Below are 25,135 nucleotides of genomic sequence, written 5' to 3'. Positions count from 1 at the left end.
TGTAGCTCGGAGATCGGGGTCTCTTGGGGTTGGGAGGGATTAGTCAGCGAAGGCGCGCGCCGGCGCCCGTGCGGCGGCGACCTGGGGGATGGAGGGGCGTCCCAGCGCCCGCCCCTCCTCCCTTCGCCCCGTCGGGTCTCGCGTCCCCTCCTCCCTGCTCCAGCCCCGGGCCGGGCCCCGCCCCTCGCCAGCTCCCTCCCCAGCCGCGCACTCAGGCCTCTGTCACCTCTCGGTGGGCGGGCCCGGGGGCGCGGTGCGGGGGTGGGGGCGGCCCCAGCCCGCTCGGCACAGCCATTGGCCGGAGTAGGTGAGGCCGGGCAGCCTCCTCCCCGCGGCGGGGCGGGCCCGGGAGGGGATGAATGAAGCCGGAGTGGGCGCTGAGCGGCAGCCAGAGCTTGGTTCGCAGCGCGGCGGCTGGGCCCTCGGGACGGTGAGTGCTTGCGGCAGCGTGGGCCGCGGAGGGTCAGGGCACCTTCGTGGGCGCGCCGCCCAGGTGCGCCGGGCCCAGACCTGCTGATGTCAGGAGCGCGGCAGGTGCCCTCAGACGTTGGGTGGGGACCAGGGGATCGGGGAGGCCGCGCGGGGCGGGACTCGGGGCGCCGGCAGTGCGCCCCAAGCCCCTCCGCGGCCGGGAGGGCGGGACCGAGCGCGGACCCGCACCCCACAGCCCGCCTGCCTCCAGGGAATCGGCTGCACAATGCGCCCCCTCTAGCTGCCGGCTCCCCAGGCGGGCAGCTTCCGAGGAGGCGGGCCGAGGGGGAGGGGATGGATGGTGGTTGGGGTCAGGCGGGGATGGAGGGAGCGGCCAGGGCTAGTGGCCGGGGCAGGTGGCCGGGCGCGCACGCGGGCGCAGGCCACGAGAGTCGCACCAGGGACAGATGAGCCTCCCGGAGCTGCAGGCTTGCGGCGGGGCCCCCACCTGCGGCGGGTGCCGCTGCCGCTGAGTCAAGGAGGAAATCGTCTTGAACAGAAGTTTCTCGCGGGCGGCAGGGCTTTGTTCGCGCCAGCCGCGCTCCAGACACCTCGGGGAGGGGAGCGCGGGCGGAGCCGGCCCCGCGGGCCGAGCTACTGGGTGGGCGCGAGGGACTGGTCCCAGCCTGGGCGATACGGGCCACGCCCCTGTCCCCGCCCCGCTACGCGAGGTCCCCGCGTCCGGCGCAGAGCCGGCACTGGAAGACCGGGCGCCCCTGGGTGCAGGCCGAGGCTGAGGGAGGATGGAAACGAGGGGCCCACCCTCCGCACCCAGTGGGCACGCTTGGCTCCGGACGGGAAAACCTAGGCAGATGCTGAGATTTCCAAACCGGAGGAGCAAGCCTGGGCGGTGTGGAATCCGGTGGGGAGAAGCCCATCAGGCAGTGGGGTCCAGGCCCCATCCCCCATGTGGGTGCCTGGAGGCTCCTGCTGCCAAGGTCAGACTTGGTGATGGGGCCTGTTTCTGTCTGGAGCCGCTAGGAGCTGCAGTAGTTTTCCACAGTGAAGGAACCAGCTTCCTAGTGGCCGCTTTTCGCGGTGCTTTGGGGAACTTGGGTTTCCTCTGTCTAATCAGAAACTGGCTCCAGGGAGCTGGTGGGGCGGTGAACCGTGAGCATGGTGGTGCTGTGAGGTTTTCTCTGTGCAGCCTGGGGCAGATGGACTTCAGAGGAGAGAAAGCACTTGGTTTTAGCCGGGTTGGAGGGTGACTCTAACACCGGCAGTAATCACAATGACCTCAGGCGTCTTTGTTGGTCACTTAGAATGTGCAGGCCCTGTGCTGCGTGCTTTGAGCATCAGCTCATTGAATCCTTACCACCACCCACGAGGGAGCTACTATCGCTCCCATTCCACAGATGAGTAAACTGAGGCACTTGTCCAAAGTCACACAGGCAGAACGTGGTGGAGAGGTTTGAATCACATTTGTGTGATTCCAGAGGTTTTACAGCTCTGTTCCTGGGGGAGAAGGAAGCCCAGGAGGGCCGGTCCTGACACAGAGCAGGGTGTCTTTTGCTGCCCACCAAAAGATGGACGGCACCTAAGGGGACAAGAGCATTTGGCCAGGATAGTCCAGGCCTGTGGGATGCAGGGAGGATGCCTCTGGGCCTCCACAGCCCAGCTTTCCCACGTGCTGCTGGAGGGAGGGAAGGGAGAGGCCTCTTGGTTGGACCCCCGCACCCCTGACTGCCCTGAATCAGGACCCGTCCTGCTGGGCAGGGCTGGCAGATATTGCCTGGAAATTCTTCGCAGGGCTGCTTCCCTCCCGGGTGGCTATGACCTAATCCTGGTTCCTTGGGTGTAGTCCCTGCAGCAGGTGCTGGGCAGATCCCAACCACGCCCTTCCCGCAGCCGTGGTGAGGTGGCTGGGAGCCTGGAGGTCAGGATGAGGGCCGTGTGAACGAGGATGAGGGCCGTGTGAACGAGGATGAGGGCCGCGTGAATGAGGTCTTGGGGCTGGCATCTGGTCCTGTTTGAGTGCCCGATTCCGAGCACCTCGACTTGGAGAGCCAGCAGGTAGTGGGACAGAGCCTGGTACTCTCGGTCTGGATGGAGCTGTGCCGATGCAGAGGGCCCGGCAGGGGACCCGGAGGGCTCACCCTGGCCACACTCCCGCTTCCTCCGTTGTCTCCTCCAACTGGGGAGTGGACAGAGACCACGCCGATATTCCCTCCCGAGCCTCCCGTCCTCGGGCGTGGCAAAGAGCCCACTGCCCGCTTATGGGGGGACATATGCAATAATCCTCAGGACTCTTGGCCGCTTTTGTTCCTGGACATTCAGCTGCTGTGTGGCCTCGGTGTGGTCGTGGTGGGCATGGGCGTCCACATCAGGGCAGGACCCCCGTCTTCACCACGGCAGGTAATCGGACAGGCCTGCCGGGATCCTGCCCTAGCAGCGGGAGGGGGGCCCCAGCTCAGGCCTCAGGGCTAGCCAGGCCCTGCCGCGGGGGACGGAGACCAGCCTGAGTGCCGCCCGCGGGGCCCGGGCTGTGTCTCCTGCGGCTGCTTATGGGGACTCTTCCTGCCGCTGCCCCGGCTCAGCCTTCAGCCCGCTGTCCTCAGACATCCCTGTTGCCCTTGGCCACGGCGCAGCCCCCTTCCCGCAGCATTACCCAGAATTAGCCTCTTGGACCACATTTCCAGGGGTGGGGAGGTGCATTCACAAACCACGTGTCCCTTACGAGAGCTGCTCACTCACGGTGCGGCCGGTGCGGCCACTGAGGTCCAAGCACCAGGCCGGCTGGGTCCGCTTATCTGGGTTCAGAGTCGCGGGCTCCCAGGCTGGGGGTTTGCAGCAGGCCCTCTCCGCCCACGCTGCCGGGCACCACACAAGCACCCTCACCACGGGGGCCGCCTTTCCTCCGTGGCTTTTTTATCCAGCAAGCCTTGGGAGTACCGGAGGCATTGCCCCTCCACCCAAAACACAGAAGGCTCAGGATCGCTGGGCTGAGGGCAACGCCCCCTTCCCACCCCAGCTTGCTCGGGGCCCTGCCTCTTGGCAGATGCCGTGGGCCTGGTACTTGGACCCAAGGGCCTAAGAGGCCACCTGGGAGTGGCAGAGTCCAGCCTGCGCCAGGGCAGGCCCCTCATGTGGACGGAACCTTCCCCGGCACCCCCAAACCCGTGAGGGCCTCTGCAGGTCTGCTCACCCCACGCTCCCACACGCCGGGCTCAGGCCGTGGAGGCAGGGTGGAAGTAGGGACACCCACGCTGAGACAGCAGGACACTCCCTGAGGGACGGGTCTTTCCTGGTCTCCCTCAGACAGTCCTGCATTGTGGCCTCCATGCAAAGCAGCCAGCTTCCTGCCCACTCACCTGTGTGTGGCCATCAGGTATGCAAATTAGGGTGCGCCAGCCCTGCGGTGGCCGCCCAGGTCCTGCCACCCGGTGCTTGCTCCATAAATAGCTTTGAGTCTCATCTTCAGGAATTGAAGACCCCCTCCACTCACCCACTCGGAGGACGAGAGAGCAGGTTGAGTTTGGGAGGCGAGGGAGACAGCTGCCTGCAGGGTCCCAGGGGTCGTGGGGTACTGAAGGTGCAGGGATGGGAGGCGGGGAGGCAGGAGCACGGCCGAGGGGGCCGTGTGACTGCGGCTGACGGCCTCGGGGCGATCAGGTCGAGGCATCTGCTGGCTGGAGCGCGAGGCAGAGGAGAAATGAAACCTGTGGCTCTTCCCTGGCTGCCAAGCTCCCAGCGTGGCCAGGACAGAGCCCGGGAGCACCCCTGGCGTGGGGACGGGCCCCACCTGGCTCACCCTCAGCCTCAGGCCCCCCTGGGGCATTTGCTCCAGCTGCAGCCAGACTGTCCCGCGAGAACCCAGGCCGAGGAGGCCCAGGGGCCCAGGGGCCGCCACCTGAGGCTTAACATGTTACTCTGGGTAATCCTGCGCCCTTCCCACCCGCTACGCTTTGCGGACAGCCTTCGACTAGGAGAGAAGTAAATGGCTGCATCAGACCCGAGGAAAGAAGCAGGCAGAGCCAAGCATGTGAATATGAAAACCATCTCAGTCCTTGACTGACACCAGGATCTCAGTTCTCACAGATGGAGCTACGGCGAGCCACCCAAGTGGGCGCCACTGACCTCCTACAGTACAGCTGTCGGGGGGGCTCGTGAGGCTGCGAGGAGGAGGGGGAGGCAAAGTGGGGGAGGGGGCCTGGAGTTCCTCGGCACAGACACCTCTGGGCTCAGCTGATGGGCCAGGCCAGCTTGGGAGTCGGAAGAAACCTGTGGTTTCCTGCTAAGATCGCCGTGCACACACACAAAAGTACGCTCACATGTGTGCACACGCGTACACACCCTCACTCTCCCAGCTGAAGCCCCAGGTGCAGAGCTGCTGGCCTGAGGCCCCCGGGTACACATTATTCTCCCTGCCGATCAGCCTGCCTAATCCCGCAGGCTCTGACTCGCCCCAGGGGACAGGGAAGGAAGGCCTCTGGCAGTGGGGCATACTCCCACGGTCCCCTCCACCTGCATCTGGCCTGCTGCCGCCTGGCCAGGGACAGGCCGGGAGGGTGGGACAAGATTCCCCCTTGAGAGGGGGCTCCCTGGGGAGAGCTGCGCGCCTCCTGCGTAGCCGAGGAGGACAGCCTCTTCCCTGTAAAAGGAGGGGAGTCTCCAAGGCCAGGAGAGCTGTCAAAGGCTTCATCAGAGCTGTTCCCGGCCTCAGACGTCTTTCCATGAGAGTGAAGGCAGCAGAACAGCAGGGAGGGCCTGCCTCAGGGTTGAGCGGGTGCTCCAGGGCCGCCAGCCCCCTGCTGCCCCAGTTTGGGGGTCACATGGCTGGAGCACCCCGGAGACTTTGTCCTAGGGCAGCGGTCCAGCACAGGGCCGGGGGGAGGGTGCCCGGCTTGGGGGTGAAAGTTACATCCCTAACGTGGGTGCGCCCGTGGTGGGGGATTTCACGGGTCTGCCGTGCGCAGGAGGGGGCTCAGCTGAGCCAGGCCCATGGGACGGGTGTCGATGTGATGGTGGCAGCGTCCTGTCAGATGCCCTGCCCTGCAGCCCGGCTCCTGGGCCTTTGTCGGCTCCAAGCTGTGTGTGTCTTGCTGCCACCGGCTCTCGGCAGCTTGTGCTGTTTGGATTTGCAGCTGGGACAGTTTGCTGCTGGCTCGGGACAGCCTTGGGTGTGGTGGCTGTGAGCTCCTGTGGACAGGACGGTGTCCCGCGGTCCCCAAACCCGCCGCCCAGCACAGGCCTCGCACAAGCAGGTGTCGGCACAGGACTACCTGCTGCATGAGTCAGGGGTCTCCGGAGAAACCCAGCCAATAGCAGATAGGTCGCTATAAAAAGAGACTAATTATAGGAACTCAGCCCACGTGACTTTGTAAGATACGTGGTCGGCAAGCTGCAGACCCAGCAGAGATGAAGTCGTGTTTGGCGTCTGAAAGTCAGCAGCCTCAAGACCCGGAAAGAGCCATTGATGTTTCCGTGTGAGTGAAGGCAGGGAAAAGCCGTGTCCCAGTTCAAAGGCAGCCCTGCAGGGCAATTCAGGGAAGGATCAGCCTTTCCGTTCTATTCAGTCCTTCAACTGATTGGATGAGGCCCACGGGCTCTAAATATACCGATTCAAATGCTAATTGAGGGCTTCCCTGGTGGCGCAGTGGTTAAGAATCCGCCTGCCAATGCAGGGGACACTGGTTTGAGCCCTGGTCTGGGAAGATCCCACATGCCGCGGAGCAACTAAGCCCACAACTACTGAGCCTGCGCTCAGAGCCCGTGAGCCACAACTACTGAGCCCACGTGCCACAACTACTGAAGCCTGTGCACCTAGAGCCCGTGCTCCGCAACGAGAGAAGCCACGGCAATGAGAAGCCTGCGCACCGTAACCAAGAGTAGCCCCCGCTCACAACTAGAGAAAATCCCGCGCGCAGCAACGAAGATGCAACGCAGACAAAAATAAATAAAATTAATTTTTTAAAAAAATGCTAATTGATTCCAGAAATGCCCTCACAGCTGCACCTGGAATGTTTACCCAATGTCTGGGCACCCTGGGACCCACCAAACTGACAGGTAGAATCTACAATCATTCTGTTCTTGGCTCTGAGATCATGGACCGGGCTCCAGACTCTGAGGCATGGGCTCCGCGGAGGGGAGGGAGGAGAGGCCGGCATTTAGGTGGCGTCGGGGTCTCTCAGGTGAGGATACCTGTGCACTGGACCTGGGGTGCTGGTGGGAGCTGGCCCGTCCTTCCTGTGGTGCAGTCTCCACCCAGCTTGGCTGCAGTCACCAGGGCCCCGCTCAACCATCAGCCAAGCCTGAGAATTCAGGTCCCGGAAGAGGCGCCACACCTTGGATCAGGCCTCAGCAGCAGGTGGGAAGCAGATACACTTTTTTGCTAAGACGATATCCAAGCGGAGAGAAACCGTAGGCCACGTGCACACACTCACAGTGCCCAGAAGAGGAATCGGTGGGGAGGCCTGACTTCCTCCCCAAGCCCAGCTGTGGTGTCCACTCCTTGGGGGAGCCAGCTGGCCTGTAAGTGGTGCTGCCACTGGACTCTGCAGCCCCTGTCACCCTCCCACCAGCTTGACCACAGGGACCTGAGACAGAGAAACAAAAGGCAACGGCCTCGGGGCCACCAGCCTGGCCTTAATGGGGGTTGGCCACCTGCAGGGAGTCACCAGCCGTGAAGTCACCTTCTCCTGGCTGAGCCCCGCGGGGGGTCAACTCTGGCCATCTCACAAGCATGTCCAGGAAAGAAATCACCCTGAGTGGCCTGGGTCGCACCCCCAGGCCCCAGCAGCGCTGTCGTGAGGGCGCTGATGAGCGGGAGACCGAGACGGAGCAGCTGGCCGTGCCCACACAGCCCACAGCTGAGTCTGCGTCCTGGGCTCAACCACGCTGGCTGAGACGCCCTCGTGCTGGAGCTGGCGGCTCCTGCAGGCCCGTTTATGCAGCAGACCTTTGCCGTGAGATTCAGTCCTCGAGCTGCACACACAGCAAAGTGTCCTTTAAGTCCGGGGCAGGCGTCAACATGACCGTCTGTGTCCATTTCTGGAGCTGTCTCCTGACGCCGTGCACGCCCAGCATGTGTCGCCCGGACACAGCCGCATGAGATCTGGGTACGAACTCAGGAATCTCCCCCTGAAGACCCGAGAACGTGGGACCGTCCTCGTGGCTGTGAGATTCCAGGTGTCACACAGCCCCGGACCCAGGATCCGGCGCTGCCTGCCGACGGAGGGGACATTCCAGACGCGCTGGCTCCACGTCGCAGGTGTTTCTGTCTGCCCTCCCCGCCCCCGCACCTCACACCTCAACGCCTGCGTCATGGGAGGGCCCGGCCTCCTTTCTGATCAAGACGCTGCTGATAAGGGTGAACGCCTTCAGGGGGAGCAGAGTCTGGGCTTAGTCAGAGATTGGGTAGACGCCGTCATCGCGCTGCCTCGAAGGGGGGCGGGGGCGCGCGGTCTGCACTCAGCCTGCTGTGTCCTGGCCACCACAGCCGCTCTTGACGGACCCGGGGAGGAGACCCCGGGGCTGCCCACCCGAGTGGCGCTGTTTACTTCCCATCCCGTGCGGGTGGTGACCACCGCCGGTCGCCTGGCTGATGTCTAAAATGGAATTTTCAGTCTGTGACTCAACAAGCTAGCGATGTGCATGATTGCAGGTTGACTTTACGTGTTTATGTCAGAGATCAGAGCTCTTAGCTCAGGGAAACTTTACGCTGACGTGGAGCTGTCTGGGCCACACACCACTGGCATTGGAGTCTTGTTAAGGGCTTTATTTTCAAATAGAAAGGACTCTGTTTCTTCATGACCGTTCCTAGTCGCGATAGCTCCGCGATCTGGCCGCCTCCTGAGCCCTGCTGGGGGCCCGATCCTTCCCGTTCAGGCCCCTGCATTCCTCCCTGCGGGGGATCGGCGGGACGGTTGAACAAGCTCAGAGCTGGGGGGAGGCGGTTCTGCAGGTCCCTCCTAGGAAGGCCCACCCACCAATAATAATTCCCCAGCCCAGTGCTGACCGTCCACCCCCACAGGCCGCCGGACCGACCTCTCAGAGCAGCCGCTGCCCCTCGGCCCGCTTGGACGCCTTCCCTTCGGGTCCATCCCAGCTGGGAAGGGGTCCAGGGCCCTGCTGGTTATGTGCGTGCGTTCATGTGTTTCCGTGTGGAAGGTGTGTGCACAGATGGGTGTGTGTGTGTGTGCACATTGTGGAGGAATGCACCCCCACAGCACAAACACGCAGCCGCCTCTGGGCAAGGCCGAGCTTTTTCCGCGTTTCTGTTTCGGGAGCCCGTCTGAGCCGCGGGGCTGGTGGGAAGCAGCGCTGTGCCGTCTCGGGGCTCACGCTTGTCACCGTCTACGCTGTTCCACGGCGGCCCAAGTGCCTACAGTACCTGCTTTGGGAGCAGGTGCGTGGCTTTCTGTCCCTCCAGGAGGCTTGGCGATCCTTCACGTGGCGGGAACTTTGCTCCTTCCGTGGGCACCCTCCTAGCCCGCGTGAGCGAGCCTGGCGTGCCAGGGTGCACGGAGGAGGCGGTGGCTCTGTAGGTACAGCCCTGGGCGTGGTCGCGGGCCCTGGGGAGTGACTCCTGCCCACACTCGGCCTCGAGATCTGGCTGCTGATCACCTGGCAGTGCCAATTTCCAGAGCAAAGAGCTGGCCCCGTGTGTCAATGCCACACAGTTGGTCGTGGTTCTTTGAATAAGACGTTGGCGAGGACAGCCAACGCACTCGTGGGCTCTGAAGCCGGGCCACGTGGTCTCGTCCTAACTGGCCCTGGTTGGCTGTGTGACCTTGGGGAAACTGCTGACTCCTCTGGGCCCACTTCCCTTTCCTGTAAGATGGGCTGTGCGTGGAGCTCAGACTCCGCCGGGAAGTGGGATGCTGCAGTGTCTTACGGCATTTGCGCCCACGGCCTGGCCCCAGGGAAGGCCGGAGAGGAGGCGGGGTGAGGCTACAATTAGGTAAGACGGCACGGCTGAGGAGCAGGCAGAGGTCTGGCAGAAAGACCTGGCGCCCCAGCCTCAACGCACAGAGTGCGAGGGGACCGGGAGAGGCGGTGCTCCCAGACCCCCCAACGCAAAACTGCCTCCCAGACCCAGGTGTGGTCCCACCACGGCCCACTCCCCTCACCCTGGACTGCTTCCCAGTTTGCAAGGTTAACACAAGATAAAGCCAATCTTTTGTTTAAAAACAGTCCTAACCTGGCGGTCCAGTGGTTAGGACTCTGAGCTCCCTTGCAGGGGGCACAGGTTCGATCCTTGGTCAGGAACTAAGATCCCGCATGCCACGTGGCGCGGCCAAAAAACAAAAAACAAGACAAAACAAAACAAGCAAACAAATGAAAACCAGCCCTCAGAAGCCAAAAACCTGCCGTCGCAAGGGCTGAAGGCTCTGTCTGTGGCCAGGATGGCTGAAAAGTCCTCTTTGCTCTCTGCCAGCAGGGCCCATGCCAGGCGCAGCTCCCCCAGAGGCACTCCCGATGTTCCCGCCCCGCCCCGCCCCGCCGCCCAGGAGACTCGGTGGTACCGCCCTCTGCGCTCACCGCTGGGCTCACGTCCTGTTCTGAGTGTCTGTGAGACTCCACCTCCCTCCAGGCCTGCGGTCTCCTGAAAACCGGGCCTCCTCGGGGGCTGCGTGAGTGTCCTGTAACGAAGGACCACAAACCGGGGGCTTAAAAGAACAGAACTCTATTCCCCGCCCAGTTCTGGAGGCCAAGAGTCTGAAGTCAGGGTGGGGGCAGGGCTGCCCTCCCTCTGGAGGCTCCGGGGGAGGGTCCTTCCCACCCCTTCCAGCTTCCCCCAGGCGTCCTTGGCTTGTGGCCTCATCACTGTAGTTTCTGCTTCCGCCATCGCGTGGCTTCTCTAATAAGGACACTGTCGCTGGATTTGGGGCCTCCCCAAGCCGGGAGGACCTCATCTCAAATCACCGATCACATCTGCAAAGACACTTTTTCCAAATAAGGTCATGCTCAGGGTCGGGAGGATGTATCTTTTCGGGCCGGGGGTGGGGAACCACCATCCTGCCCCTCCGCGTCCCCAGCTCGGGACCCAGCAGAGTGGGGCTCTGTGACTAGCTGCCTGAAGGACTCGGTCCACCAAGTCTAATCTGAGACACGTCTGGGGGAAGCGTCAGCCCTCTGGGCAGCGGCCTCTCCCGACATCACTGACACCGTGCGCAGCGGGGGGTCTGAGGCCGCCTCGGGGCCCTGAGTGGCCGACAGCGGGTTCTCCCTGTGTGCCTATCTGGGTCCAGAGTCCTTCCTTTAAAGGACAGTAGTCGTAGTGGACCAGGTTCCCCCCGCCCCCATGATCTCATTTTACCTGTCACCTCCTTAGGGGCCCCCCCCTCCAAATCACTCACATTCCAGGGAGCTGGGGCTTAGGGTTCCAGCGTATCTGCTTTTGGGGACACGGTTCAGCCCGTAGCGAGAGGTAACCCGATGGAAGTGTGTTGAGTTCGGCAGAAGACCCTCGCACAGGGGCCCAGGGGCTGTGGGTACAACCAAGATCAGGTGTTTCCTATCACAGCGACTGTACCTGTGCTGACCGGTTTACTTCTGTTGGGAAAATCAGCATTTTTCCTCTTAAGATGCAGAGTGGTTGTCGCCGCCTGGGGGGTCCAGAAGGATCTGTTTACCTGGCAATAGGTCCCGCCTTTTCTCAAAGCTTGGGGGTGTTGGGGGTGTGTGGGAGCCCCGGGAACCTCGAGATGCAGCCATTTCTCAGGCCCGACTGAGCTCCGTTTGGTCCGTGGGCTGGGAGTCAAAGTGAGGGCCCAGAGAGGGCAACGGGAACAGGCCAGGCTGGGAGTTTGCAGAAAGGTAGAGTGCTGGCACAGTGGCCCTTGAACCTGTCTGCGGGGCTGCGACCTGCAGCGGTTTCAGCATCTCGAGAGACCAGCCACGGGCGAGGCCCAGCACCAGCCGACCCTCCCGCCCGGTGCCATCCCGGGGACCCGGGTGGGCCTGCCTGTACCCCCTTCCTCATTTCCCACACTCTCCACACGCTGGACGAAGTTGGATTTCCCTTTCATGCTAAAGAGCACAAGGCCGGCCGGGTGTGAGCTCAGGGAAGAATGGAGGCTGGGCTTGGAGTTGAGGGCGGGAGCGGTCAGCTGCCCCTGGCGGAGCGCACAGCTCAGGCCGGCGAGCCAAGGCCGTGGGGCAGGTGCGGGTCGGGGTGGTCCAGGGGCTCACATGGCGTCTGACTCAGTCCTGCTGTGTCTCAGCTCCACTCTCAGCTCTGTGGCCTCATTCAGGCCGGGGGCTGCCCTGAGGGTGCGGGTCTGGATTCGGGGAGGGGGCTGGTCAGAAAGGCTGCCCTCACCAGGCTGGGTAGCAGACAGGCAGAGCCGTCGGTGCCCCCGGGGACAGGCGGGGGGAGGGTTCTCCTGGAGATGGATTCTTCCCACAGATCGGACCGCCGCTGGAATTCCGCACCCACTCCCGCTGCCGTCGCTGTCACGCCCTCGGAGATGCCGCAGCACTCGATGGGGGACAAGCACTTCGTCTCGATGCCGCAGCTGGTCTTCCCCGGCCCCCCGCGGGCCACCAACAGCGAGTGTGACTGCACGCCCCCCAGCAGGCGGGCGTCCCTGGGCTCGCCCCTGAGCCAGCCGCTGTGCCAGCCGCTGCCTGAGAAGCGCGGGCCCCGGGCGGCCCGGGAGGTGCGCTACGTGGCCACGGGGCGGCCGGACCAGGCCTGCGGCTGGCGGGCCTTCGCGCCCACGTGCCTGCAGGCCTTCAACACGCCCCGGGGCTTCCTGCTGTTCCTGTGCGCGGCCTCCTTCCTGCAGGGCATGACGGTGAACGGCTTCATCAACACTGTCGTCACATCCATCGAGCGGCGCTACGACCTGCACAGCTACCAGAGTGGCCTCATCGCCAGCTCCTACGACGTGGCCGCCTGCCTCTGCCTCACCTTCGTTAGCTACTTCGGAGGCCACGGCCACAAGCCTCGCTGGCTGGGCTGGGGCGTGCTGGTCATGGGCGCCGGCTCGCTGGTCTTCTCACTGCCCCACTTCACCACCGGCCCCTACGAGGTGCAGGTGGACGAGGCCGTCGGAACATGCCGGGCCAACCGCAGCGCGACCTGCGGGGGCCGCGCCTCTGGCCTGTCCAGCTACCAGCTGGTCTTCATGCTGGGCCAGTTCCTGCACGGCATGGGCGCCACCCCGCTCTACACGCTGGGCGTCACCTACCTGGACGAGAATGTCAAGTCCAGCTACTCGCCTGTCTACATCGGTGAGTGGGGCGGGTGTGATGGTGGTGACGCCAGCCGGCCGTCTGCTCGGAGCCCTGCCCCGTCCAAGCCCCCTACATGCATGTCCCTGTTGGCCACACGTGGCTCCAAATGGCCCCAGGTGCTCCTAGGTGAGGTGGCAGGTCAGCACGGGCCTGCGTCTCACCTGACACCGCAGGTGATGGAGGTGGTGCTCGCCGGCCTCAGCCCGATCCCTGGCACGTCCCACAGGGTCTGGAGCGCGCGGACCCTCGTGGTCCCGTGGTTAGGACTCTGCGCTTCCGCTGCAGGGGGCCCAGGTTTGATCCCTGGTCGGGGAACTCAGATCCCGTGAGCCGGGCTCGGATGGTGGCTGGGCTGCAGAGCTGGGTGCTGCCACGCCGCCCCCGGGGGCCGGGCCCGAGGCTCGAGCTGCCCCCGAGACCCTCTCGTTCATCTGGGGTGAGATTTCCGCGTTCCCAGCCTCAGGCCAGCCGCCTCTCCGAGTCCCTCCTGCGAGGTCAGCTCTCCCAGGGAAGGGGTCGGGGTCAGTGGAGAGCCCGCGGCCGACGCCCCGGCCCAGCCAGGTTTGCTCGCTGCTCTGCTTCATTACGTCCACCTTGGGCTCTGCTCATCCGAGTCACGTAGCGGTTGCCATTCCGGGGACGGGGGGCATTTGGGACCCGGGTGAGCCTGCAGCGCTGCATGGGTGCCGCCGTCATCCTGCAAAATGAGTCTTAGGATCTTTGCTTTTTCGAGGGGGAAAGAGTCCAAATGGTGTCTATAGGGGCTTTGAGGGAAATATTTTAAAAACATCTAGAAAGGTTGACACCAGCCGATACCAGACACAGTGGAGACTGTGCAACGAAACCCCCAGTTTAAAGGAGTTCATGCCTGGGGGTAGGGGTGGAGGTGCAGAAATGCAAGGGGGGCTTGTCTTAGGTGGGCCGGAGGGGTGGCGCAGAGGGTGCATCAGGTCCCCGACGGCTCTGCTTCCCTTCCAGCCGTCTTCTACACCGCGGCCATCCTCGGCCCCGCAGCCGGCTACCTGGTCGGAGGTGCCCTGCTGAATATTTACACCGAAATAGGCCACCGGTGAGTGACCTGGGCCCACAGAGAAGACGCCCACTCTTGGTGCAGGAGGATGGTGGCCCAGGTGGGGGAGGTCCAGGCCGACCTTGCTCTGGTGGACCTGGGAGTCTGGGCAGCTTGGAGAGTGTGGCCTGAGGGAGGGGACAGCATGGATGGACGGCCTCCCGAAGCTGGAAGGGACCAGGCCGCAATTGCTCCAATACCCTTTGCGGAACCAAGAGGGGATTTCCTGCCGCCACCGGGAGGTTCTTTTTTTGGGGGGGGGGTGGTCTACACCAAACAATTCTCCAGTGCTCTCCGGACACCAGCTGGGTGTCCCCAGTTCACCTCAATCTGACACTGACTTCCCGGAGTCAGCTCAGACCCCACAGGTGAGCGAGAGCACCCACCCTTCAGACGCCAGCCACGGTGGTGGCTCCCGGTTACCCACGCTTCTGTCCAACTTGGCTGCAAATCGGAGGGTCCCAGGACCCCTCCTTCTAGTAATTTGCTAGAATGGCTCACAGAACTCAGGAAAGCACAGCACTGGCTCAGTCACCAGTTTTTTCCCCAGAATACAACTCGGGGGCAGCCGGCTGGCCTCTGCCAGCCCCTTGTCTCCTGTCCACCTGGCTGCCCAGCCCAGGGTTCTTTCCCATGTACCTTTGAATTTAAAGGTGCACTTGTGTGCAGATGGGGGTCGCAGGCAAGCCCCCTGAGCTTCACGAGGCCAGGGCACCAGCCACCCACCCTCTGCCCTGCCCCTCCTGGGCCCCCAACCCCTGTGGCCTCGTCGGGAGGCAGGCTAGCAGGCCCCAGAGGAAGGGGTGGACCTGGGCAGGGTCCCCTGGTGCATGCCCACCTCCTGTCCGTCCCGATGCCCTCCGTCCACCGCTGGTCCCAGACCGGGGGTGGTGGGGCATCAGGGCGGGGGACTCAAGCAGAGCCTTTGGTCTCCGCCTCTCACTGACCAGCAAGCAGGAGGTCGCCCAGCGTGTGTCCCCTAGATGCTGTGAGCACAACACTGACCCTACGTGCCTCTTCCCGCAGGACGGAGCTGACCACCGAGAGCCCGCTGTGGGTCGGCGCCTGGTGGGTGGGCTTCCTGGGCACTGGAGCTGCCGCCTTCCTCATCGCCGTGCCCATCCTCGGCTACCCGCGGCAGCTGCCAGGTGGGTGCTTCCCGCAGAAGGATACCCCATGCCCTGCTCCTCCTCCCCGCCAGGAGCGGTGGGGCCGGGATCGTCATCCTCTGGGTGGGTGCTGCCATCCGGCAGGGCGGCCCGGCCTGTGTGCTGCCTCCACCCCTGCGGCCTCTGCCCGCTGGGGGACCACGGAAGAGGCTTGTTTCAACGGGGGATGGGCACTCCTTTCAATACCTTCCGTCTCCCTCTGGTCCCAGATTGGGCCCGTGGGCTCTCTCCCACCTCCCCATCCCTGCCACCCGTCACCGTGGTGCATCCGTACGAGATGTCTGTCTGGGCGCCCTCATCCACCAGCTGGTCCCACACCCAGGAGCAGGGGCATAGGGGCCTTTGGTCTCTGCCCCTCACAGATGTTCACATCCTTCCAGGCTCCCAGCGCTACGTGGTCATGAGAGCATCTGAAACACACCAGTTAAAGGACAGCAGCCACAGGGTGACCAGCAACCCTGACTTCGGGAAAACCATCAGAGACCTGCCTCTGTAAGGACCTTGGGGGGCCTCTCGTCTGTGTCTGTGTGTCCCGAAGACCCTTTAGGGTCCTACACATGCTGGGTCTTGACCCTAAGCTAGGAGAGTCCTGTGACCCCTCCAGGGCCACATGGGGAGCCCACAGCCCCTAAACCTCCTTCTGACCCAACAATCTTCGGGGCTTAGCTCCAAAACTTGGGCTAAGAGATTAAGGAGCAGCGGACAGAGCCTGCTGTCTTGGAGGCACCAAGGGCCGGTTCCGACGGAAGGGCCGGGGCCTCAGCCTCATGGTGCCCACCCCCCAATTCCCGGGCCTGCGGGGACCCAGGGACATGCACGCAGGGACCCGTCTGCGCTCCCACACGGCAGGCTCTGGGGGCTGTGCCTGACGCCTCATGGTCACGGAGTGAATCCCTGACGCTCGGCGAGTTGCCCCACAGCGAGCTTGTCCACGGTCCCCAGGGAAGCAACTGACCGCCTCCCACAAGATCATTCCCCAGGAGTCACCCCTCCACCCCGTTCTCTGACCATTTCATGGGGAGTCACCTGCACGTGCCCACAGGGCTCCAAGGAGGGGACCATCCAGCTCCCCGTCCTCTGCCCTGCGGCCGCCACTCCTCTCGGGCAGCGACCGCTTGTTTATCTTGTACTTGACCTGGTCTTACTTTGCTGTCTTCACACACTGTTGGGACAAACAGAGCCTGGGCTGCCGGGGCCTCAGAGGGACAGCGTGGGGCTGGGGCTCCTGGCCGGCCAGCGCCCCTCATCAGGGCATTCCACGGGGGGCTCTCCTGGGTAGGGGGAGGCGGCCCTCGGATGGTCACCCGCCCGAGTCCTCGGCCTCACTGAGCGCCCGCCTGCCCCGCAGCTTCCTGAGCCCACGAACGTCCACGTGGCAGGTGGAGGCTGTTAGTGGCGGGAATGAGCCCCCGCCGTCTGTCTTCAACACAGGGAGGGTGACGTGGGGTCAGGGAACCCCCCCCCCGGCTACCTGTTGCCTGCTTAGACCCCCCAGAAGAGCCGCCCACCCAGGAGGCTGCCACCAAGGCCGGCAGAGCGGGCCCAGGGCCACGCTGGCCGGGGAGGCGGGATCATCCAGGCAAGGGCGGGCTCGCCCCGTCCAGCCGGGGCAGGGCCACCTGCGCCCTCTGAGCCGCACTGGCACCGAGGGCGTCAACAGCTTGGTCCCCAGTGGACCCGGGGACAAAGCCCGAGATAAGGAGGTTTATGCCCAGGCTTGGTTCCCCAAACCGGCTGCTGATAGTAAAATAAATACCGGAACATGGGCCCTCTGTCAAGGTCATGACTAGCTCTGAGCAAATTCAACATGGGAGTTTCAGCCAAGAAACCTGCAGGCTGAGATTAAGAAATAAGGAAGTTCACATACTTCTGCGGAGAATCACCTGCCCCTGAGCCCAGGCGAGCATCTCCGAAGCCTGGCACGTCTGGGCAGGACCGGGAAGGGACTGGCCACACCCTGGGCTTCCCCCCCAACACACACACACACACACACACACACACACACACACACACACACACACACACACACACACACACACACACACACACACACACACACACTCTCTCTCTCTCTCTCTCTCTCTCTCTCTCTCTCTCTCTCTCTCTCTCTCTCTCTGGTCCCGGAGAGCCCCACCAGGATGGCATTTCCTCCGCATCTTGTTTCCTTCATGGATGTGGGACTTGGGCTGTTGACCAGAAAGAAACCTTTTCAGTCCTTGAGTTTGAAAGTCAGTTTCAAAGGACTTGGGTCCCTGTCTGAAGCAGGATGGGGAAGGAGGCCGCTCTGCGGTTACCCTGAGAAGCCGCAGGGGCGGGGGGTGGGGGGCGACTCCATTAGCATCAGTTCCCTCCCAGGGCGCAAAGGCTAACTGGGGCCACCCTGCATGCTCCTACTTGGCAGAATCCAATTTACTGTTGGCCTGTGTCCTCAAAGCGAAGAACACTGGAGCGTCAAGGTGTCTGTGCTGCTTTGACACGCGCAGGGAGGCGTCGGCATTGAAGGCTGGGCCGGGTGGGCGTATCCCTCCTGGTGGAAGATGACCCCTAGGGTCGGTGGGAGCTGGTTCTCTGGGTGGGAGGCCTTAGCTGCAGACACAGAGAATGTGAGCAAAGGCAGCCGTTGTCGGAGCCGCTGTGATAGGGGTCGGACCACAGTCGTTTGTCACCAGGCTTTGCCTGCTCTTGGGTGCCCGAGATGGACCCAGGGCTCCAGGGGAAACTGTCCCCAGCCCACATCACTCACGAGTCCTGGACCTGCCATCCAGTGGCTGAGAGGGGCCAGGCCCGGGAAAGGCAGGCGGGGTGTAGAGCCGTGTGCACTGGGTTCGAGGGGGAACTCTCAGGCCAGGTCCAAGGGCCATTTCTCAGGCCCCTGGCATCACTACACCGGCCACTGCCCCCCAGGTGCACACCAAGAGAAGTCGGAGAGCCAGCCAAGCCCACGCAGGGTCTCCTTGGAGGGGCCTCTCGGTCCAAACCCTCAGGGATTTCTGTCCCTCCTTTTCACCAGCTGGCGATTGAGAAGTGGTCCCACCCCTCAGGCCCCGTTCCCCTCTCCTGGGGGCCACCCAGTCCTGGACTTGGTGACAGCCGCCTCCCCCCCAGCCTCCCGCTCCTGGCTCAGACCCCTCTGCTGGTCCCCCCGGCTGCCCCTGGGGCAGATTCAACAGTGTCACGGTCACTCAGGGTCTCTTTCCCCACTGCAGCCGACCTCTGTGACAGCGGCTTTCACAACAAGCCACAGGCTCCAGATCCTGGCGCCAGCTCTTCCCCTGCCCCAGCCCAGCCCCACACGCACTCTCGGTTTCTCTGGAGTAAATCGGGGTGCCCCGGCCCTCCCACACCCCGCTCCACCCACCTCTCAGAACCAGGCTCTTTGTGCTCGGTTGGGAAGGGCCAGAGCTCTGGCCCACTCTGACCCTCTGTCTCTTCTCTCTGGTCTCCATTCCCCTCCCACATCCAGCTCCATCTGGCTCCTCCTGAAGAACCCCACGTTCATCCTGCTCTGCCTGGCCGGGGCCACAGAGGCCACGCTCATCGCTGGCATGTCCACGTTTGGCCCCAAGTTCCTCGAGTCCCAGTTCAGCCTCAGTGCCTCGGAAGCTGCCACCTTGTTTGGTGAGAACGCTCCCTGAATCTTGTGGTGGTGGGGGTCCTCCGTTTTTTCACTGGTTCTCAGAGACTGAGGGGCCTTTGAGAGTCTCTTCTAGAAAACCCCAGGCAGCAAGTGCTCCCCACACGGGGCGCACGTCCTGGACGTGTGGTCCCCCCAGGCAGGGACCCTGGAGCAGGTGTCTGGGCTTTTACACAACAGCTCTAATCACACTTACACAGGCTGCCGCCACGATGGGCAGGATGGTCCTTCCTGAGGGCAGTTTGGGAAGTGCTGAACACAGCCTGCTGACCCGTTCTCCCTGCCGCCCCCCTTGCCACCCAGAGCCTGGGCCTTTGCGTCGTCCCTGGCTTGTGGCGGAGAGGGTTTGGGTGGCAGATCCCACCGCGCTCCCTCAGGCCTGGCGGTCCCCGTGAGCCAGGCGGTGGGTGTCCTGGGGTCTCCCTGAGGCTGGAGCCCTGGGCCTGCCCGACCGGAGGCGTCTGTGGCCAGAGTGAAGGTCCTCCTCAGACCCCTCCTTCTGGCCCTGTCCACGGGTAGCGCTGGGCTTGGGGGGGACAGCCACAGCCTCACCGAGAACCTGCCGGGCAGGAGGTGTGTGTGGGTCGATCCTGGCCGGGCGCCTCCCCCGAGGGAGGACGGTGTCAGACTGGGGGTCCCCAGTGACTAGTGCCCCAGACTCCCCTCCTTGCCGGCCTCTTGGCTGTGACCCCACCTGCCAGAGCCCCACCCCCGCCAGCTGCTTCCCTGCCCCACAGCGGCCAACACCCCTCCTGGGACAGCCGTGTCCTCTGGGTCCCCCCCTCTGCCCCCAGAGCCGGTCTCCATCTGGGGAGACGGGCTCACCGCACCCAGGGTCTTTGAGGTCTCCTCCACCCTTGGAGAGCCCCCCCTCCCATCAGCACCCCATCCCAGGGCGGGCCTGGAAGCCACGTGCCGATGAAGCCCAACTTCCTACCAAACGGCGGCCACCAGCTTCTCCAAACACCCCCTTGTGGTCAGACTCCGCAGAGGCCGTGTGGGCCAGGGGAGCGCGATTGTCCTTGGGTCTCCCCAGTGGGAGGGGCAGGGCCCAGGGACCTCTCCTCTTCCCTCTCCTGCTCCGCCCCTGCACCCCTGGGCCTCTGAGCAGCTGGCCGGGTGGCGTCCCCAGGCCCCGAGGCCCCCTGTGAGCACCGGTCAGGGTCCTCACATTGAGTGCAGAGCCCGGTGCTGCCACGCAGATTGGGGCTGATGGCTGTGGGCCTCTGTCTCCCATCTCTAAAGCGGAGACGAGGCCCAGGGGGTTTCTGGCCCCACCCCCGTGGCTCCGGGGACGGCACCGAGCCCCTCCCTCTCCACAGGGTACCTGGTGGTGCCGGCAGGTGGCGGAGGCACGTTCCTGGGCGGCTTCTTTGTGAACAAGTGCAAGCTCCGAGGCTCAGACATCATCAAGTTCTGCCTGCTCTGCACCCTGGTCAGCATGCTGGCCTTCTTCGTCTTCTTCATGCACTGCCCCAACGTGCCCATGGCGGGCGTGACCGCCAGCTACAACGGGAGGTAAGGGCCAGGTGGCATCTGGGCGAGGGGAGACCTCTGCACACCTGTTGGGGGCACCAGTGGTCCCTGGGGAGGAGGAGGGGGTCGGGCGCTTGGGGTGAGGTCATTGGAGACGGTCATAACAGTAAGGATGGTGTCCTCAGCGGGGACCAATGGCCAGTCACTCACACGCGGCACCTGAGCCCCAGTCCTGTCTGTAAAACGGGACAGTCCCGGCCCCATCTCCTCTCTGCGTGTTGTCTTGGCAAGTGGCCCAGCCTCGGCTCCCGTGCGTCACCGCGTTGGGGACGTGAGGGGAACAGCCCGCTGGGGGTGATTTGGGAATAACTGAAGTAGACGCAGGCTAGCGACTGCTGGCCGGGAATTCCCCGCAGAGATGACAGTGTGAGCGCCGAGGGCAAGGATGCCATCGTACCACTGTCGGGACAGCCGGGTCGGAAACAGCCAAACTAGCCAAGAGTTGGTGCCGAGCGGAGGGCTTAGTACCGTGGGAGGGGGAGGAGTCTAGTCCTTGGGCGCCTCCAAGGTAGTGTCGAGCGGGAAAAGGAGGGAGCAGAACGGCGTGTACAGCGTGCTCCGCTTGAGCGCAGAGGGGGAGAGTGTGTGTCTGTGCGGGCGCGGACGAATGATCTGTGGAACGTCCGCCCGCCTGCGCTGCAGAGCAGGGACCGGTGCCGTGGGGCGCCTCGTACCTGGCACTCAAACAGTTTTCGCATTTCGAGCCCTGTGGACGCACTGCCGACCCAAAAGCAAGCCAGGCAGGCAGTGCGCTGCGCAGGGTTGCTTTGCTTTGCTCTGAGCACATCCAGCGATTCTAGGAGCCAAGGCGACGCAGGAAGCCCCGGTCCTCGGTGCAGCAAACCCAGCGAGTTTGGAGACCTGCAGACGTGGGCCCTCAGGGACCAGACCCCACGCTGGCCTGCACCCCACCGTCGCTCTCTCCCCCCTGCAGCCTCCTGCCCGAAGGCCACCTGGGGCTGACAGCTGCCTGCAACGCCGCCTGCGGCTGCCAGCCGGAACACTACAGCCCCGTGTGTGGCCCCGACGGCCTCATGTACTACTCGCCCTGCCACGCGGGGTGCCCGGAGGCGGCCTCGCCTGGCCCCGGTGGCCAGAAGGTGAGTGTGGGGGGCTGCCGCCCAGGCGGTCGGTGGCGCCCGGACGCTGGGGGGCCCCCGGCCCTTCCTCCTGTAATCAGCGCTCTTGTTGCGCTCCCCAGGTGTACCAAGACTGTAGCTGTGTCCCTCAGAATTTTTCCTCTGGTTTTGGCCATGCTACCGCAGGGAAATGCACTTCAACTTGTCAGAGAAAGCCCCTCCTTCTGGTTTTCATATTCGTTGTAATTATCTTTACCTTCCTCAGCAGCATTCCTGCACTAACGGCAACTTTACGGTAAGCCCGGGCCTGGGTTCACTCTGGCCCAGAACCTTTCCCTTTGCAGCCAAGGCGGAGCTCTGCAGACCCCTGCGGGGTACGTGCCGGGCCCCCGGAAAGCTGTGGCAGGAGAGAGCTAACTGCCTCTGTGAGGTGCTGGCCACCTGGGGATGCGGCCCGGGGCTCGGCCAGGACCCGGCCGCTGGCGTGGGGTGTGACTTGGCCACGCTTCCCGGGCGCTGATGGGCCGGTTTTCCGTTGCAGGTGTGTCTGTGACCAGCAGCGATCCTTCGCACTAGGGATCCAGTGGATCGTGGTTAGAACTCTAGGTACTGTGCTGTGTGAGGAAGCCATGCAAAGCTGTGGTGTGCGTTCACCGCACAAGGGCACGCGCCAGGCTGCTGTGCCTCCCAGCACGAGGCTGTGCCCACCTCGGGGAAGGGCTCCATTCCCTAACAGTCCGCTAGAGGGACCCATGGCCATGTTTTTGCCCAGAGGCCCCCATTTCCTCATTAACACGCAGGCTCCACCAGAGTCGAAGACGGTGGGGACTCTCCCGGCATGGAGGCGAGCCCCCAGAGAAAGGAACGTTAAGTCCCCTTTGCACCCGCCGTGAACACCAGTGGCCGAAGTCACGTTCCTTAGAGCCCGCCTGGTCTGGGTCTCTGGACGCCCCCCCGGGGGTGTCCGGGTACTGAGTGTGCCTCTCTCCACAGGGGGCATCCCGGGCCCCATCGCCTTCGGCTGGGTGATCGACAAGGCATGCCTGCTCTGGCAGAACCAGTGCGGCCAGCAGGGCTCCTGCTTCGTGTACCAGAACTCGGCCATGAGCCAGTACCTGCTTATCGCAGGGCTGGCGTACAAGGTGAGCAGGGTGGCCTCGCCCCCAGGTGCGCTGGCGGGGGGAGGGAGTCCCAGAGTCTACTCCAAAGGACCAAGGGTCTTTTCCAACTAGCTCGGGCGTCCGGGCGTGCCACTGGGATCTTCCAACAGCTTAAACCCCCCACTGGGCGTCATCCTACAGCCCGGTTTCCAGAAGTGGGGTCCTTCCCCATTTCGAGCTGTTGTTGTTGGGGACCGTGATGATGTGATGCCAGTGGCGGGAACAGTGGGACAGCAGGCCCAGGTCACAGGGGCTCACTCTCCAGGCCCCCTGCCCTCCAGGGCCCTCACCGTCCCGGCTTGGTGGTTTGCCCCTGGGCTCTGGTCAGCTAAGGCTTTGGAGAAATCAAAACTGCTCCCCCTGCAAGAGCCCGGGCAGGCCTGCTTGCTCTGGGCCGGGTCGCCTGGCTGGGTCCACAAGCAGCGCTTCTCCTTCTCCATCCTTAGTGGGTCTTGAGTTACGTCCTGCTTCTTAGCCTGACCCTCTGCTTTCAAGCTGTTAATGGAAACTTCCTGCTGTATCTCTTGGCGTATGCTACGTGGGGAGAAGCATAGTATTTATATTTTGAGTTTCCCCCCATTGGAGGAAAAGGCACACAACTTCCCAAATAAAATGAAATCCTAGGGCTGGTATATAAGAATGTCTCGGATTTGTTCTTTGGGTGGAGGGTGGACTCGGGAATGTCCCACTGGCAGAGCCTTTTCGGGAGGGGCCTCAGAGACAGAGGATTCTCAGCGACCCTTGCGTTTATCTCCCCGAAGATTACCTTAAAAATAGCCAAGTGTGAGAAGGGATTTGCACGGCTCTGGACAAACGGGTCAGTTCAAATAGACGCGCCCCGCGCAGAGAGCCGGCCCTTGCTTTTCTTTCTCCCTGTGTTGTAGGGTCCCTCGGCCAGAGCACCAGGCTGGACCCCGGGACGGCTGTCTGCCCAGATAGTCCCCCCGCGGCCTCGGCACAGGGGTAGGATCGGCTCCCAGAGCCAGTGCTGATGTTAGAGGGGGCGGGGGCAGCCGGGTGCACCCGCTTAAGTGCTATCCCGCTCGCTCACGGGGCCACAGAGTGGAAACAGCCTCTCGTTCCTGTGGCTTCAGGCCCATCGGCCTGGGCGGTGCCCCAGGAAACCCAGGGTTCACACGCTGAACGCATACACCCGTGTACAGAGGCCAGCATGCGTGCCCACACTGTCATCTTCCAGGCTGCCCGTGATTCCCAGGGGGCTCAAGGTGGCGGCTGCGGTGGAGTGACCGCCTCTGACTTAGGTTCTGGGGCGGCCATGACAAAAGACCCCACACCAGGTGGCCCAAACAAATTCACTTTTTCTCGTGCTGGAAGCCAGACGTCCAAAATCAAGGTGTCTGCAGTGCCCGCCCCCCCCTGGGGCTCTGAGGGGACTCTGTCCCGTGCCCCTCCCTGCTCCTGGCGGCTCCTCCATCCTTGCGGCTCCTGGGCTTGTAGACTCTTCACCCCGTCTCTGCCTCTGTCATCACGGGGCTGCCCCCTGTGTGTCACTGTGCTGAACCTTCCTCCCCTTTCGCCGTTTGGACATCCGTCACTGGATCTGCAGTCCACCCTAACCCAGAGTGAGCTCAAGATCCCTAACTTAATTACATCTACAAAGACCCTATTTCCAAATCAAGGTCCCATTCACAGGTTCCGGGGCTCAGGACTTGGACACGTCTTTTGGGGGGACCCTGTTCAGCCCACGACAAGCACCTCCACTTCATCCAGTGCCTCTGTTTTTAAGTCAAATCATACTTTTCATTCCCCCCTAGCAATATTGGGGTCCAGGCTAGGGACTGGCTATGCAGAACGGATGGACCCTCTGGCCAGAGCAGGGTTGGCTCCCCAGGACCTCGTGAGAAACCCGGGGCTGGGCGGGGGGCTCAGAGTGGGAGTGCCCAGGGCCTGTGGGCGGGTGGCTCAGGAGAGGTCCAGCGGCTCCCTTCTCCCCCAGGTCCTGGGCTTTGTCTTCTTCGCCACTGCCTGCTTCCTGTACAAGCCCCTGTCGGGGTCTTCAGACGGCCTGGAGGCTTCTCTGCCCAGCCAGTCCTCAGCCTCCGACAGCCCCACGGACCTTCAGGAAGCCCCCTCAGCCCTCCAGATCCAGCGCGACATCTGACGGCCCACCCGCCTGCCCAGGGGCACGGGTCACGGCACGTCCTAGGAGCACTATCTGACGTCTCCCCGGAAGGGGTGACCCCTCCCCCGTTGATCCCCGGCACCGAGGACCCTGCAAAAATCTGCCACTGGGTCTGGGGGGACTGAGCCTCAAAGGCACCGAGGAGAAAGAATGCAAGACGTCTGAATGGACGCCCCTGCCCCAGCCCCCCAGACCTCGCCGGAGGGAGTGGGGTGACCAGCTGTTGGCTCGGAAGGAGCGGCCCATTTCCCAGCCGGACGCAGGGCTGCCTCCCTCTGGTCCGCTCACACTCTGGCCCTCTCCCACGGACTTAGCCAAATAGCATCGCCTGGGGCCTCAGGATCCCTCGGAAACACGAACAGCGGTGCTTCCGAAGCATCCTGTGTGATCCCTACGTAACTCCGTCACTAGTTACCAGAAGTGCGAAACCACCTGCGGACTTTGGGGAGACACTTCCGGCATCCCTTCATCTCTCCTTTGAATGGCGGATGTTTGGAGCGGTGGCCGCCCGGCGGTTTACTCTCTTCTCTCTGGAGACGTTAAGGCCAGTGATGCTGGCGCTGTTGGAGCTGCTCCACGGAAGGGACAAAGCACCCGCCCCCGCGGGCGAGCTGGCGCTGGCGGTGCTTCTGCGCGGGTCCACCCCATCCTGCGCGCCGCCTGGCCCTGACTTCCTGTGTTTCTCCTG

The 25,135-nt window shown here is 63.5% G+C and overlaps 1 protein-coding gene across 1 annotated transcript; it reads left to right on the top strand.

Annotated features, from left to right (window-relative positions):
• Nucleotides 1–364: 364 nt before the first annotated feature.
• On the top strand, nucleotides 365–24,575 carry SLCO4A1 (solute carrier organic anion transporter family member 4A1). The gene is made up of 12 exons (XM_068566116.1): nucleotides 365–430; nucleotides 11,825–12,654; nucleotides 13,636–13,726; nucleotides 14,753–14,874; nucleotides 15,276–15,387; nucleotides 18,359–18,513; nucleotides 19,852–20,047; nucleotides 21,000–21,165; nucleotides 21,267–21,439; nucleotides 21,686–21,750; nucleotides 22,138–22,286; nucleotides 24,262–24,575. Exons 2-12 carry the CDS (start codon nucleotides 11,886–11,888, stop codon nucleotides 24,424–24,426), a joined length of 2,163 nt encoding a protein of 720 aa, XP_068422217.1. The 5' UTR covers nucleotides 365–430; nucleotides 11,825–11,885; the 3' UTR covers nucleotides 24,427–24,575.
• The last annotated feature ends 560 nt before the right edge of the window (nucleotides 24,576–25,135 follow it).

The sequence above is a fragment of the Eschrichtius robustus genome, chromosome 16, assembly GCF_028021215.1.
Source record: "Eschrichtius robustus isolate mEscRob2 chromosome 16, mEscRob2.pri, whole genome shotgun sequence".
In the NCBI taxonomy this organism is placed as follows: Eukaryota; Metazoa; Chordata; class Mammalia; order Artiodactyla; family Eschrichtiidae; genus Eschrichtius; species Eschrichtius robustus.
The sequence above is the reverse complement of the archived record's forward strand: the minus strand, read 5'-3'. Positions and strand labels throughout refer to the sequence as shown.

What these genes read in the sequence shown, in the direction of transcription:
- SLCO4A1 (XM_068566116.1), top strand. Translation starts at nt 11,886, where the DNA reads ATGCCGCAGCACTCGATGGGGGACAAGCACTTCGTCTCGATGCCGCAG. An exon ending in GGAAGCTGCCACCTTGTTTG is followed by an intron (nt 18,514 to 19,851) that starts GTGAGAACGCTC and finishes CCCTCTCCACAG; the next exon opens with GGTACCTGGTGGTGCCGGCA. An exon ending in GCACTAACGGCAACTTTACG is followed by an intron (nt 21,440 to 21,685) that starts GTAAGCCCGGGC and finishes TTTCCGTTGCAG; the next exon opens with GTGTGTCTGTGACCAGCAGC.